At 49.0% G+C, this 15,103-nt stretch overlaps 2 protein-coding genes across 2 annotated transcripts; one reads left to right on the top strand and one right to left on the bottom strand.

Moving 5' to 3' along the window:
* The first annotated feature begins 38 nt into the window (after nt 1-38).
* OTUD3 (OTU deubiquitinase 3) lies at nt 39-6,401 on the top strand. Its single transcript, XM_077311678.1, has 8 exons — nt 39-326; nt 1,811-1,959; nt 2,910-3,022; nt 3,691-3,813; nt 3,927-4,061; nt 4,764-4,860; nt 5,081-5,256; nt 5,747-6,401. Exons 1-8 carry the CDS (start codon nt 124-126, stop codon nt 5,921-5,923), a joined length of 1,173 nt encoding a protein of 390 aa, XP_077167793.1. The 5' UTR covers nt 39-123; the 3' UTR covers nt 5,924-6,401.
* Nucleotides 6,402-9,293: 2,892 nt separating this feature from the next.
* Nucleotides 9,294-15,010, bottom strand: LOC143824577 (group IIE secretory phospholipase A2-like). The gene is made up of 4 exons (XM_077312004.1): nt 14,416-15,010; nt 12,657-12,801; nt 11,180-11,286; nt 9,294-10,479 (listed from the first exon to the last, which is right to left on the bottom strand). The coding sequence occupies exons 1-4, from the start codon at nt 14,453-14,455 to the stop codon at nt 10,337-10,339; spliced, it is 435 nt and encodes a 144-aa protein (XP_077168119.1). The 5' UTR covers nt 14,456-15,010; the 3' UTR covers nt 9,294-10,336.
* Nucleotides 15,011-15,103: the final 93 nt, after the last annotated feature.

The raw sequence follows: 15,103 nt of genomic DNA, 5'->3' as shown, positions 1-15,103 counted from the left end.
GACTACGGCCGCCCTTTCCCTTCTCACGTGACGGCCGCTGGGGCGAAGCCGGGGTGGGGCCAGCACTCGCGCAGGCGCAGTGGTAGCTACCTGCCGCCCGCGTCCGAGCGCGAGTAGCCACCGATGTCTCGCAAGCAGGCGGCGAAGGCCCGGCCGGGGAAGGCGGAGACGGAGCGCAAGCGGGATGAGCGGGCGGCGCGGAGGGCTCAGGCCCGCGAGAGGCGGAACCGGCCTCAGGCGGAAGGCGAAAGCGCCGGGACCGGCGGGGGCCTGGCCGGCCAGCTCCAAGCGCTGGGACTGCGCCTCAGGGAGGTGCCGGGCGACGGGTGAGCCAAGCCCCGCCCCCCCGACGAACCGTCGGTCGCGCGCTAAGCCACGCCCCCAACCGCCACGCGCGCAGGCAGGGTCCTCCCACGCCGCGTGCCGACCCCGGGGACCGCTCAAGCCACGCCCCTTGGCTTTCACGCCCCGCCCACAATTTCTGCAGAAGGGGCTGATCCGCAGCCATGGCTGCCCGTGCACAACGCTATAAAGTTGTTGCAAGGGGTGGGGGTGTAAATAGCATTTCTTGAGCCCCCCCCTTGTTGTGCTTCCCCTGTCTTGAGCCCCCTTGTTGTCCTGCACCCCTTGTCGTGCAGGCTTCTTGAGCCCCCCCCCCCTTGGTGTGCACAACAACAAGGGGGCTCAAGGAATGCTATCCACACCCCCACTTCCCAGCAACAACTTTATAACGGTGTGCGTGGGTAGCCGTGGGATTGTAATTGACCACCACCTTCTCCTGCCAGGGCTTCTCTGTCTGTAGCAGCTTTGGGCTGGGAAGAAGCTGGTAGTTAAAGCTTTTCGGCACTTACTAGGGACTTTTGCCGGGGCCCAGAGTTTCTGGCAAGATCCCTGTCTGCCAAGCCCTGCCCACCCTTTCAGCCACCTGAAACTAGGGAGGGTCCTTCATGCACCACCCAGCACCACTGGGGAAATGATATGTGGTCGGTGGGAATGCTCACAACTACCAGAAAGCTTTTATTGGCATGTGTATAGAAGAGGTACAATATAAGGGAACGATGTGGAAGGCTTGTAAGTGGGCAAAGGAAGGGAGGGCTCCCAGGCAGGGGTACATAGAAGAGGTCTCTAGAAAACCCTGGTGCTTCCTAACGGCTGCATGTGGCCTGTGTATCGTGCTTTGTTTGTTCTCTGCTCTCATGTTCTGGTGCCACGTATTGGAAAGCAGTGGCATAATTGCTTCTTTAGCCCTTTCAGATCCTGACGCTTGCTCTGCCCTGTGGGCAAGATGGCTGCTTGCAGTGTCTGTCTCTCCCACATAGCCCGTGGGAGCTTATGTGCTTTGGAGCTGATTGTTACCTGCCGCATTAGTCAATGACAGGGAAAGTTCCCTGTGGGACTTTCCATCCCAGCGATGAGAACTGAGTCACCAGAGACGGATCTGGCAGTGAACTTTTGAACTGAGAGCACTAGATGCTGACTCCCATAAAAGCTTGTGCTCATATGGCCGGGGAGACTTGTCCCGCTCTGACATCAAACGGAGTGTGGCAAGAATGAACAATTAAAATGATGGTGTCAGTGTTATGATTGAAGGCAGATTTGGCATGTTCCATTAGGGAGGAAGGTGGTGGTAATGTTCTTTGAAGGGAAGCTTGTGTTTGTTGAAGGCTGTTGGATTCAATTAAGGGAGTTCTTATTATTTGAGTTTGCCGGTCACTGGTGTCCTTTTGTTATATTATTTGCCTTTAATGCGAGTGCCCGCTTCCCCTCTTGTTGCATGGAACAAGCTCACTTTGTGTCTGCCTTCCTCCAGCAACTGTTTGTTCCGGGCTCTTGGGGACCAGCTTGAAGGACACTCCCGGAACCACCTCAAGCACCGGCAGGAAACAGTGGACTACATGATAAAGCAGCGGGAAGACTTTGAGCCATTCGTGGAAGATGACATTCCCTTTGAGAAGCACGGTGGGTGCACCCCGGTGGTGCTCCTTCTAGGGCAGACAGCATGTGGAAGATGGGAACTAAGGGGCCAGAGGCCGAATAAGGTTTCTTAATTTACATCATTGATTTCCTTTCTCCCCAGTAACAACTCAAAGCAGTTTACATTGTTCTCCCCCCCCCCCCATTTTATCCTTGTCACAACTCTGTAAGGTAGGTTGGGCCAAGAGCATATATCTGGCTTAACATCACCTAGCAAGTATTCATGGTAGAGTGAGGGTTTGAACTGGGGTCTCCAAGATCCTAGGCCAGGGTTTCATGAAACCTTGGGGTTTCTTGATGGCCCTGGAAGGGTTTCCCGAATGGGAAATTAATTTTTAATTAATTTTTAGAAATATTTTTAGAAATATTTTTACATTTGTTAAATCATTTAGCAGGTCTCCCAAAATGGCCAGTGATGGGGCTGGACGGGAGGGGCCCCAAGTGGGCATGTAGACAGCTTTGCTTCCCAACCCTATTCTGCATGATTGTGCCACTTCTGGGGTTTCTCGAAGCCTGAAGAATCAGGAGTTTCTCAGTGGTAAAAACGTTGAGATAGGCTGTGGGCCGAAGCTCTGTCTGCAACACAGTGCTGGTTGTTACTGGACATAACTGTAACTTATACGCAAATAGTGATGGCATACCTAGGAAAAAAACCCTAGTCTTGTAGTTGAGAAAAAAACTGGAGCCATATGGGAAAGCGGTATACAAATATAAATAAATAAATAATAATTTCTTACAGTCTTGACCAGGGGTAGTCAAACCGCGGCCCTCCAGATGTCCATGGACTACAATTCCCATGAACCCCTGCCAGCGTTTGCTGGAGGGCCGCAGTTTGACTACCCCTGGTCTTGACGATCAGGCTGTTCTGTCTGGCTTCTGTTGTTCAATTTTTATGCTAACGTTGAATATGTTCCCTCTCTTCTGATCTCTTCCAGTTGCCAATTTGGCACAGCCTGGCACTTTCGCTGGCAACGACGCCATTGTAGCCTTTGCGAGGAACAATCAGGTGAACGTTGTTATCCACCAGATGAATGCCCCTTTGTGGCAGGTAAGCCTCAAGCTGAGTGGGCGAGTAGCAGATCTAGGTGAACAGATGGGCTATCGGGCTGTTTGTGTAGACTTACTCTCCTGTTGCAGAACAGCCGCTCACAAAAGAATGTTTTTAACAGCGTGAAGAGGGTGGGGGAAGTAGCCCCTTTGGTGCACAAAATCGGGCATTGTAAACAAGCTTGTGCTAACACAACACCGGCATGAAAATTAATGTTTGACCATGCATGTTCTGTATGGAGTGAAATTTTAGGGGGAGAATTGGCTCCTTAACACCAACAAATTACATTTACTATTCTGTATGATTAAATCATTAAATCTGGAGAATCTGAGGCATCATTGTGGATTAATACCCAGCTCCTTAGGGAGGGAGGAAGGAGATTTTGTAGAAAGTGGTTTATGTGAAACTCGACTTTCCCTTCTTAAAGGAGAGCTTTGACGTTTGCACTGCATGCTTTACCAGGGGTCAATTTGTGTTTTGCATCAGGGGCTGCCTGCTCCCATGTAAATCTACCCATCCATCTCAGTCATCTTCAGAGTCTCTGCTTTGGGTACCCCCAACATCTGAGGCTAGCTGGACGTCTAGATCCGAGGCTAAATTTGGTGGTGGTTTTGCCTCCCCTAATTTAATCTTTAGGAAATCAGCAAGTGTCATTCCACCTTTCACAGATCCGAGGAACGGACAAGACCAACGCCCAAGAATTGCACATTGCCTACCGGTACGGAGAGCACTATGACAGCGTCCGAAAAATCAATGATAACTCAGAGACTCCTGCCCGGTTACAGACAGAGGTTGGTTCTTCTAAACTGGGTCATCCTGGTTGCCCAATCCGCAGCAGCTGTAAAATCAGCATGGAGTCTGGCTCCCCCCTCCAGAGCCTTAACTGAGTTGTCTGCTTGTGCAGTTCCAGACGCTGTGCAAAAACGAATCAAATAAAAAAGAGATCCTCCAACTAAATGAGGAGGAGGGATCCGAAGAGGAGATACGGGACGAGATCGAGGACGCTGTGCAGAAAGTTCGGAATGCAACTGGTTGTTTGGTAAGAGCTTAGCATCTGCAAGACGGAGCTCTTCTGTTTTCAGACGGAGCTCTTCCGCCAGGCATTTGGTTGGGGCCTACAACCAGCAACACCATTCGAGTCGTCCCCATCCTGCGATGAACTCCCCTGGGATAAATGGCGCTTATTTATAAGACATGGAGACGGTAACAGAATTTGAGAGAGGTGTTTTTCATCTGTCTTTTTTTTTTCACTAACATAATTGCTTTTTAATGGTATTTTATCCCATTATGTTCTAATTCCTACGGGAGGGGGTGGTTATAGAATTCCAGTCAGTCAATAAACTGTCTCTCGGCCTTTCTTTCTTTGGAATTGTATGTGCCAGGAGGGAGTTGCCTCTCGGTGCAAACAATTGGCCAGTTGGGCAATTAATTTTACCGAGCCATCCCAATACCCCAGGTGCAGATCCGCCAAGACATGCGGCCAGCCGGGTGACCTTGGGCTAGTCACAGTCCTGATAGTACTGTTCTCACTGAGCACTTCTCAGAGCTCTCTCATCCCCACCTACTTTGCAGGGAGAGTGGGAGTTCTCTGTTGTGGAGAGAAGAAGGGAAGGTGCTTGTAAGCCGCTTTGAGACTCCTACAGGTAGAGAAAAGCAGGCTGTAAAAACCACCTGTTCTTGTTGGAGTAATTTGAACACTCTACCGGAGTTAAATACAGTCTTTTTCTTCCCTTTATTACAGGATACTGATTTAATTGTCCAGGTCCTTGAGTCAGAGAACTACAGTATCGAGTCTGCCATATTTGCCGTTCTTCAAATGAACGAGGTGAAGAGGCTGCGTAAGTACCCGGCGAGTCCTCCTGCTAGCTAGTTGTGTTTTCCACAGCCTTTCCTCCATCATCTGTCTTAACCAGGAAAACACAAGCTTCTGCCTCTTCTCCCCCCCATTGCTGGCCCCCCCACTAACTTGCACATTCCTTTGTTGAAATGACCGTCTCTCCAGTGCTGACATCAAGGAACGTTTTCTGTTTCTGACCCCAACCCTGTTTCCCCTTTCAGATGAGGAGGAAACGCACGAAGCTCAGGCAAACCGGCAGAAGTCGCATCCCCAGTCGGCCCTCTGGGACGAGAACGGAAGCGGCGCTCGGATTTTCGGAACTCAGGGCATAGAGAACAACAAGGCCCTGATGAGCCTTGCGGAGGGAAACCAAAGCAGTAAAAAGCAGGCTCCCAAGGTACATGGAAGGGGCAGGTTGCTCTTGGGGGTGGCTCAGGGAAGGGAAGGAATCCGTCTGGAGGACTCCGCAGCCTTTCCAACTTAGCAGGTCCTCAGTGGAAACCCTCAATATTCTTATTGACTCGCTCCCCGTTGCTTCTGCAGCCTTCTTGCCACTCATCCTCTTGTTCAGATAACTCAGGTTTACGTGCCTGGTTTGGCTTGCTTTGTTATTCCCGCCCATAATCCAGTCTACATCCCATCTCTTACTCCAGACTTTCCAAGATCTGCCTCTTCCTGCTGCCCAAGCACCAGTTCACACATATTGTTGCCAACCCCGAGTCCTCTGCCATGCTCCGGTTCTCGCCCACTCTAGTCCCCTGCTCCTTCTCACCGCCTCTGCCAAGGCCCGTGTCCCAGAGTCTGCTGCCAGCACGGTCCTGCCAGATCAGCTTCAAGTGTCCCTTTGTCCCCTTTGTCGCCTCCCTAACTCCTCCCCTGTTTGACAGGTGTCCAACAAGCAAAGGAAGGATCAGCAGCGGCTGGAAAAGAAGCGCCGCCAGGAAGACCGACACCGGCAAAAATTCCTGGCCAGCAAGAGCAACAACACTGACAATAACAAGAGCAGGGTGGACCCGGAGACACAGGTCACCCTGGTGAAGACGGTGGCAGCTCTGAACATCTGATGGAAAGTGCTTTGCCAAGGAATCTGCGGGGAAACACGGAACTGAAGTCCCCAAGCTTGACGAAGCAAAGCCGCCCACTTAAGAGCAAATACCTCACTTCCGGTCTGGTTTCCTGAGTAGCGGTGGTTGCTGAGTTGTCCGATTCAGGTGAAACGGATCTTTGGCCTTGTTCGAAAATGGCAATACGTGACCAGAGCGGGGAGGGACCAGTTACCACCACTGGAGGGTGAACAGCTGGGCCCTGTGAACAGAAATCCCCCTGGTAGGTCCCAACACTACAGACCTTGTGGAGCTCTTCCCGTAGCATCCCGGGTTGTGCTTTGTAAATTAATGTAATTGGTTCTCCTCGAGTGTCAAGTTTTGTCCCAGCTCAGGAATATGTTCTCCCGTTCAGCAAAAGTCAATAGACGGCTCTTCCCAAGTTGTATCCCAAAGCAAAACTTTGCCAAAGCTCATACTGTAAAGAAATCTCTTGGAATGTTTCTGCTTCCTTTTGCTTGATTGTAACTTTGCAAAGAGAAAGTCTCCGCAGAGCTTACGGAACTGGTGCCTGCCTGTTGGGGGTGGGGGGGGGAGGAGGAGGAGGAATAAGCACAGCTTATTCCTCTACAAACAGGAAAAGTTATCCCACATCACCAGTTATCCTCTCCCCACCTGATGGGGCTGTGTGTCCGTGCTGCAGGAAAAGTAGGGGAAGACGTCTTCTCTTGGTCTGAGCCAACTGAATTGTTCCCAATCTGAATGAAAAGGAGGTAAGGTGAGGGGGCCAACCGGATTCCAGCAGTGTTTGATACGCCCCTGTCTAGCCTGATGGCCTCATGCCCTTACAGAGGGAACAACCAGATTCCAGGAGGTGCAGGTTCTTGTGAGAGTCTCTTCCTGTTGTTTTTGTGCAATGACAGTAGTTCCGGCTAAAAGTGGTGAAGGATGGGTAAAGAATATAGTTCCTGTTGGCTTGGAAAGCACAGGCACTTAGCTGAAGAAGACGTGGTTGGAAAGAAGAGGTAATCTCCCTTCTTTCCACAGGTTGACTAGCCCTGCACTAAAGTGCACAAGCCGAGTTCAAAGTGCCGTTTGGAATGAACGGGAGCCCAAGCCACGGGCCCAACAGAGTACCGTTTTAGATAGAAACCTCTGGAGGAAGTGATGTCACCTGTACTTCCTGCCATCAAAATTACTTGGAAGCAAAGGCCCTACAGAAGCTTAACAAATGACCCATTCCTCATTTCCGCTCTCAAAACGAGGTTGCCGTTTGGCCAGCGGTCCCCGATAGCTCTACAGCTCTGAAAATCGGGCCTGTTGCACCAGCCCTTCCTAGCAGTTTCGAAAGAAGCAGTCACCGATGATTGACATGGGAAGGGGCAAATGGCGCCAGTCCAGGTTTACCACAGTCGCAGGTTGCACAGATCTACAATGCACTAACGGGGAGGGGTGACGGTGCCATATCTTTGTGGTCATCTCAATAAAGTTATCCTCATTGAGGCTTGTGATCAATGGAACCCACCGAAGGTCTTTGCCTTGGTCTTTTAAAGCATCCTTTTCCCTAATAATTGTGTATTGCCCTGACATTTTAGGGTAATCTTGAGAAGGGCACCTGTATGCGCTTTTCTGGTTTGTCTGGGGTTTTTTTTGCAAACTACTTTTTGGTATCCTAATGCCACCGCTGGGAAAAGCCACATTTAGTGAAAACATTCTTACAATATTGCTGTCCTACCTCTTCCCCTAGTCTTAGAAGTCCCAAGCGCAGCATATGAAAAATGTCAACAGCCATAAAGCAGGGAACCAAAAAACAACTCTTGAACAACTATTAATCTACAAATCTTATGTCATAGAACAAAGAATTCTCATGACTAACAAAGCCAGGTCCGGGGCATCATTAAGACACTGAAACAACTCTTATTGCCTCTTGGTGTAGAGGTCAGGTGTGTGGACTTCTAATCTGGTGAGTCGGGTTTGATTCCCCGCTCCCCCACATGCAGCCAGCTTGGGCTTGCCACAGCCCTGACAAAGCTGTTCTGACTGAGCAGTAATATGGGGCTCTCTCAGCCTCCCCTCCCTCACAGGGTGTCTGTGGTGGGGAGAGGAAAGGGAAGGTGACCGTAAGCTGCTTTGAGACTCCTTTGGGTAGGGAAAAGCGGCATATAAAGACCAACTCTTCTGGTTTGGCACTAGCCACTTTACCACGCTGGAGCAATGCCCTGTAGTGTACAGCAGTGGCTGTATCCAATGTGATGGCTTGGTTGTTCAAGATACACATTAGTCACATGCACATCATGCAATTTGGGAATTAATAACGGTAGGCAACACCACCGGTTGAAGTATCGACCGCGGATCATGTTTTGCTGGATTCATTTGTTCATTCATTCCTTAACCTTTATAGGCATTCCGGAATAGTGGTAGCATGTCCAGAGCAAGAGAAAACACACATGGCCAAAGAGAAATGCCCAGGCTATGAGTACTTCAACTAAAAAATTAGCAATTTTGGCTGTAATCTCAGGGGAATGATCATTTAATAGATATCGGAATGCGCTTTTCTTATGGACCTTTGGAGTGCAATAAAAGGAAAAAGGAATTCTTTACAGGGAACCTCACAAGGCTGGCAATCTAGAATAAGATCTGTTGAGTTGTATCCAGTGGAGTTTAGAAACAGCCTCTCCTGATATCTGATATCACTCGATGAACACCTTTGAGGAGAAAACATCCTGGCCAACATAAAAGCTTTGCAATGGAATGGGGTATCTAAATTTGTTTATTTATTTATTATGCACCGCCTTCCCCGGAGGGGAACGAGCCATCCTTCCAGGTTCAATTTCTAAACCGGATTTAGTGAGAGAGCATCTATGAAGTTGAGAGGGAAACCGTTTTGGGAATTCAAGGTCCAGTAGTCTCTGTTTTATGACACGAAAGAAAGTTGGAAAAAATGACCATTTTGAGAGATTTCTAATTCTTTATAGTCCCAAAATTTTCTTCTGAGCCACCGTCGACCATCCTTGCTTTGGTCAGGAGCTCCCCCCGACCTCCCAGCAGACCCTTTTCACTCCCCAGCCTCCTCTCGTCCCCATGCCCAACTTTGGATCGGTGGCCGTCTTCTGACATTTTGCATCAAGGTGAGCGTCGGATGACAAGCTGGCCCACCTGTGATATAGGGAGTGCAAGCGAAGGCAATCCCAGTTCCCATCAGCCCTGAGAACCACTTTCGTGGTGCGCATAGGAGTTGTGGTCGACTGGAGCAGGGGTAGTCAACCTGTGGTCCTCCAGATGTTCATGGACTACAATTCCCAGGAGCCCCTGCCAGCATTTGCTGGCAGGGGCTCCTGGGAATTGTAGTCCATGAACATCTGGAGGACCACAGGTTGACTACCCCTGGACTGGAGCATTAACAGGGCTTGTGGGTCAATTGAAGTCATAGATCGCTTCTGTCAGCCATTGATCTGGCGTGTCGGGAAAGAGCAAACATCAGTAAGCCGGCAATGTTCCACTGTCTTTTACAGCAAAAGGGTATGTTTATTTCTCACCTGAGCAGAAAAGAATTTCAGTTTGTTTCGTGGACTCCTGTTGCCTAAACAAATATTTGCTCTTGACCTTCGCTCAGCACTGGCAGCATTAATGCAATCAATTGTCATATCGCTCCCTCGAATGTTATGCCTGCTTGGCATGCAATTCAGCAATAAGCTGTGGGCACTGTTCCTTGATTTCTTTGAATACCAAAGCTGGTAGACAGCCAGCATGACGTAGCGGTTAAGAGGGATGATCTCTAGTCTGGAGTACTGGGCTTGATTCACCACTTCTCCACATGCAGCTAGCTGGGTGATCTTGGGCTAGTCAGAGTTCTCTGCAGGGCAGATCTCTTAGAGCTCTCTCAGTCCCACCTAACTCACTGGGCGTCTGTTGTGAGGCGGAAGCAAAAGTTGTTTGTAAGCTGCTTTGGGTCCTTCGAGTAGCGAAAGGTGGGGTATGAAATTAACACTATTTTCTTCCATCTCCGGGGAACTGAAGAAGAAGTGTTGGTTCTTATATGCTGCTTTTTCTCTATCCGAAGGAGTCTCAAAGCGGCTTGCAATCCCCTTCCCTTTCCTCTTCTCACAACAGACTGTGAGGGGGGTGAGGCCGAGAGAGCCCTGACTGCTTGGTCACAACTTTATCAGTGCTGTGACTAGCCCAAGGTCGCCCAGCTGGCTGCATGTGGGGGAATGTGGAATCAAACCCGGCCCACCAGATTAGAAGTCAGCACAACTAACCTCTATGCCAAGCTGGCACCAAGCTGGCGACTATAACTCCAGTTACAATTTGAAATCTTCCAAAAACACAAATTTTCAGTGAGTTTTGGGGCTGGAGCTGGAGCCAGAAGAGATGACGATAATGATAAACTCTGTTCTCTTCTGAAACAGGGACAGCCCCAGACAGTTAAAGGGCCTAGCAGGAAGGGGTTTCCCCCCTGCAGAAAATGTTCGGGTAATACACATTTTTTAATTGGTAGGTCTTGGCAGCTCTGCGGAAACAAAGGGCAGCGTCTTTGTCACATTGGCAGATCATCATGTGGCACATAGTTTTCCCATCTGGAAAATAAAAGGGCAAAGAGTTAAGGTCCGTCGGTTGCTTGATTCTTGTTTCACTCTCTCTCCGAGGAGCCAAAGACGGCATCCCTGGTCCGTTCCCTCATTTCCTCCTTACAGCAATCCTGCAAGGAAGGCTAGGCTGAGAGACCCAGACCTGAACAAGCTTTCTGGCCGAGTAGAGATTTTAACCTAGGACTTTCCAGTCATGCAAGCGAGTAGCTGTGTTAGCCTTTAGGGGCCGAACAAAACTAGTTCTGTGACACCTTAGAGACTGGCAGATTTGTCCTTTTCTAGGTCAACGCTCACTTCCTCTCTGAGAAGGTGAACTTGTTTTTACGGAACTGTTCTGTTCATTATGAAACAGAAATGTCTTGGGTCCTTTTTTTAAAATAAACATGCAATCATAGCAGGGTTGCCAAGGTGTTTCCCACCCACCCACCCACTGTGGGTGGGGATACGGTTGCCGGATCCAGACTGGGAAACCCCTGGAGATTTGGAAAGGACAGAGAACTCAGCGGGGGACAATGTCATACAATCCACCCTCCCAAGCACCCGTCATTCTAGGGGATCCCCAGGCCTGACCCTGGCAACCCTAAGAGGGCCCACTGACAGTATCTTGCCCAAGGATCCTTCCCCCAAAGCCAGAAGCTGGTAATGATCCAACGCGTCTGGAATATATTGCATTTCATCCCCCACTTACTGCAAAATATGTTTCCTTTCGAGAAGTAGTAGGAATAAGTCTCCAACTTGGGGTCGCATCCAAGTGACGACATCTTTTCGTAGCAGCAGTCGTGAACTCGACAGCACCTTATGATTTCAGACAGGAGAATTGGGGGGGGGGGGAGAGAATAAAGGAATTATCATTCTACAGTGCTTGTATTCCAGAGGCAGGCACAGGTGACATGACGAAAACATTCAAGGCTGGGGTAACGTATATACCAGTCCCTAAGACGGGTATTTATCAGAAGGTATTTTTCTCTTTGAATACTGATATTACTTCCCTCGTGTGCTGAAAAATCTGCACTTGGCCGCCCATCTGTTTTGACCGTAGGGCTGATGGGTGAGTAATGGGCAGAGAAGACAGGAATTCTGGAGGGCAGGGACCTTACCAGAGTATAATATCATAGACTCCATGTTTCAGAGCTGCCGTTTTCTCCAGGGGAACTGATTTCTGTCATTTAGAGCAGGGGTAGTCAACCTGCGGTCCTCCAGATGTCCATGGACTACAATTTCCATGAGCCCCTGCCAGCAAATGCCACTGATCCACTGTGATCAGTGATACCACTGATCTTAGAGATCCATCGTTAATCCAGGAAAACACCAGACCCTACCTTGGACATTCTATGAGAGGAAGGATTTTTTCCCCGTCTCTCAGTGTTTACATTTTTGTGAAAATATATAAGCTTTATATGGGGTGGGGTGGTGGGGATTGGACTCTTGGGGCTTTCCTTTCTGGAGTTGCTAGCAAGCCTGGGCAAGAGGGGGGGGCTCCCACCCCTTTAACAGAGGTTGGATGGAATCCTTCTATTATTTATCTCCATGCCTTGTAAAGATTCAGCTGCCCATTTTCACAGATCAAATCTCTGTTAAAGGGAGATTTTTTGCTAGCCTACATTTCCTAAGCTTTCCAGTAGATTTCCAAGCAGTGCCGATGAACTGTGTCCTTGGAAGGAAAGATTACTCCGCATTTTAAATTCGCACAGTTCAAATTTCGTTTTGTTTCGATTCACGGTATACCAAAAAAATGACCTAAATAGAAGAAGAAGAGCTGGTTTGTTATACCCCGCTTTTCACTACCCGAAGGAGTTCCAAAGCGGCTTACGAACCCCTTCCCCTTCCTCTCGCACAGCAGGCACCCTGTGAGGTGGGTGGGGCCGAGAAAGCTCTAAAGAGAACTCTTCTGCGAGAACAGCTCTGCGAGAACTGGGAGTAGCCCAGCCTCATCCAGCTGGCTGCATGTGGAGGAGTGAGGAATCGCACCCAGTTCTCGAGATTAGAGTCTGTCGCTTTTTAACCGCTACATCACGCTAGCTTTCAGATCACGTGGATCCATTTTCTTTCAGATCCGTTATTCCCTTGCCTTAGGGAAATAAGGTTAATTCAGTGGGACTCCTCAGTGGGGCAGGGGAAAGCGAGTGTCTGATTCAGCGATTCCTCCCAGGATCCCACCCACTTACCAGTCCGTTTCATCCAGGGGCTGCTTGGAGCCTCCCAGTCCACAGTAGCATCCGTATCCATTGTAATACAAAGACGCAAGTTTGCCAGTGGCCTGACGGACCATGTTGCCAAACTGGATCAGGTTGCCATTTCCTAAGGAGAGAGCTGCAAGCAAGAATATAAGACAAGACCTGCTGGAGCAGACCTGTGGTCTATCTGGTCCAGCACCCTGTCTCCCAGAGCGGCCAACCAAGTCCTCTGGAGGACCACGAAGCAAATTTTGTCTTAAAGGGTCTCTCCTGCCCCATGATGCTCATGGAAAGAGCAAAGGAAACGCCGGTCAAAGTGCAACATCTACCCAATGTGTACAATCTATATTTTAGTTATTTAAAAGCACCAGATTCAGGACTAGCGACACCTTAGGGACCAATAAGAGTTTTGGGGTATGAATTTCTGTGAGTCAAAGCTTTTGTCAGATGCAAGTAAGCGCAACAACCCATCCCTTTCAAATTCTGTGGGTCTCTAAATTGCTATTAGATTTTAATCCAGTTCTTCTACTGTATATACGGCCACCCTATGAAATTATTTAGGACATCTTAATCCTGCTCTCCTCCCCAATAAAATACAAACCCAACGCATTAGAGAATATTGAAAACCCCCAACGGACAATCCAATTTCACTGTTATGCAAAAGAATCCAGTACGAGCACCGACTCCTGGGGCTGCTCCTGCATTCTGCACGGCGTGCTGTCTGCAATGAGGGCCATATCTGTAAGGAAGGTTTAGGGGTGTCCCCTTCAAACCTCCGTGGGTTCTACCGATTGCATGTAATGAAAAGTTTAGGGGGGTCCCCCTTCAAACCTCCGTGAGTTCTACCGATTGCAGAGAGACAATAACCACTCTGAGAGGAAATAGATTTACTTAAAATCATTCCAGAGTTACATTTAAAAAATCAAATAATCAATGCTGTGTGGTAGAAAGTGAAGGAATACCCTGTCTAATCCTGTCTCCCCCCCAAGAGCTGGGAGATGGGTGAAGTTCAGGTTAATTGTAATTCTCTTTGAGGGTGCCTTTTGCACCAGCAGAATTCCTCCCAATGGAACTTAGGATCTGCAAGAATGAGGCTAGGTTGAGAACGTTTCGGCCCCAAGACCTCTAATCATTCACTTTACCAGCTAAAACTGCAAGGAAGGAGGGTTTTCGCAATCGCCCCGAGCACCAGCTATCCTGAGAGAAACTTTGGAGGGAACCAGCTAATAGATGGTTCGATTAGCCTTTCGCCCCTATACCCAGGTTGGATGACCGATTTGCATGTCAGGACCGCTGCAGTCTTCCACCAGAGTCTCCTCTGGCTTCTCCCACCCAAGGCATAGAATCATAGAATCATAGAATCATAGAATCATAGAATCATAGAGTTGGAAGGGGCCACACAGGCCATCTAGTCCAACCCCCTGCTCAATGCAGGATCAGCCCTAAGCATCCTAAAGCATCCAAGAAAAGTGTGTCTCCAACCTTTGCTTGAAGACTGCCAGTGAGGGGGAGCTCACCACCTCCTTAGGCAGCCTATTCCACTGCTGAACTACTCTGACTGTGAAAAACTTTTTCCTGATATCTAGCCTATATCGTTATACTTGAAGTTTAAACCCATTACTGCGTGTCCTCTCCTCTGCAGCCAACAGAAACAGCATCCTGCCCTCCTCCATAGTTCACAATCTTTCGGGTCCTAGCAACATCCGTGCACACATGCATGAAAACCTTAACACCCTTGTCTTACACTTACCACACAGGAGAAGCAAAGAGATTCTGAGTGAATGACTCATATTTATCCTGCTATCAAGGAGAATAGTAAAAAAAAAAAAGGGCTATTCCGTAACACAAGACAGGAAAGTACAGTAAAGCCAGAGAGAATTGTACACTGTTTTCAGTATACACTCAGACTATTTATATAGTCTGTTCTGCTTTGGGAATGGCCCAACGAAAACATGTGCAAATATTGAGACTTCTCATCAAGATGTTTGGTTAATCAAGGTGTAGCCAGGACCTGCCAGTCACAGATTTATTAGGATGACAAAGGAGCCTGCATGCTCAAAAAGGTTGGGGACCCTGAGAAAACTACATTTCCCAGTGTTCTTGAGATGCTGCCATAGCTGAGTTTTTTCTGGATGCCAGGGGGAACATGGGTGAGCAACAACATCTCCCGTCCCTGACGAAGCAGCATTTGCAGTTGCCAGCTCTGGTTTGGGGAATACCTGGAGACCCACTCGGTGGAGCCTGAGAATGATGGGGTTTGAGGAGGGGAAGGACTGCAACATGGGACAATACCACAGAGTCCACTTTACCATGTGGCTATTTATTTTCTCCAGGTGGACTGATCACTGAAGCCCTTCCTGCCCACCCCCCTCCACCCCAGACTGACACTGAGTTTTTATCCCGGACTCACCCCACCCCTTTCTCCGCCCACTGTCCCC

The sequence above is a fragment of the Paroedura picta genome, chromosome 15 (genome assembly GCF_049243985.1).
Source record: "Paroedura picta isolate Pp20150507F chromosome 15, Ppicta_v3.0, whole genome shotgun sequence".
Taxonomy (NCBI): domain Eukaryota; kingdom Metazoa; phylum Chordata; class Lepidosauria; order Squamata; family Gekkonidae; genus Paroedura; species Paroedura picta.
This window is presented reverse-complemented; position numbering and strand designations above follow the sequence as displayed.

What these genes read in the sequence shown, in the direction of transcription:
- OTUD3 (XM_077311678.1), top strand. Translation starts at nt 124, where the DNA reads ATGTCTCGCAAGCAGGCGGCGAAGGCCCGGCCGGGGAAGGCGGAGACG. An exon ending in AGGGAGGTGCCGGGCGACGG is followed by an intron (nt 327 to 1,810) that starts GTGAGCCAAGCC and finishes GCCTTCCTCCAG; the next exon opens with CAACTGTTTGTTCCGGGCTC. An exon ending in TGAATGCCCCTTTGTGGCAG is followed by an intron (nt 3,023 to 3,690) that starts GTAAGCCTCAAG and finishes CACCTTTCACAG; the next exon opens with ATCCGAGGAACGGACAAGAC.
- LOC143824577 (XM_077312004.1), bottom strand. Translation starts at nt 14,455, where the DNA reads ATGAGTCATTCACTCAGAATCTCTTTGCTTCTCCTGTGTG. An exon ending in CTCTTTGCTTCTCCTGTGTG is followed by an intron (nt 12,802 to 14,415) that starts GTAAGTGTAAGA and finishes TCTTGCTTGCAG; the next exon opens with CTCTCTCCTTAGGAAATGGC. An exon ending in GAAAGGAAACATATTTTGCA is followed by an intron (nt 10,480 to 11,179) that starts GTAAGTGGGGGA and finishes TTTATTTTCCAG; the next exon opens with ATGGGAAAACTATGTGCCAC.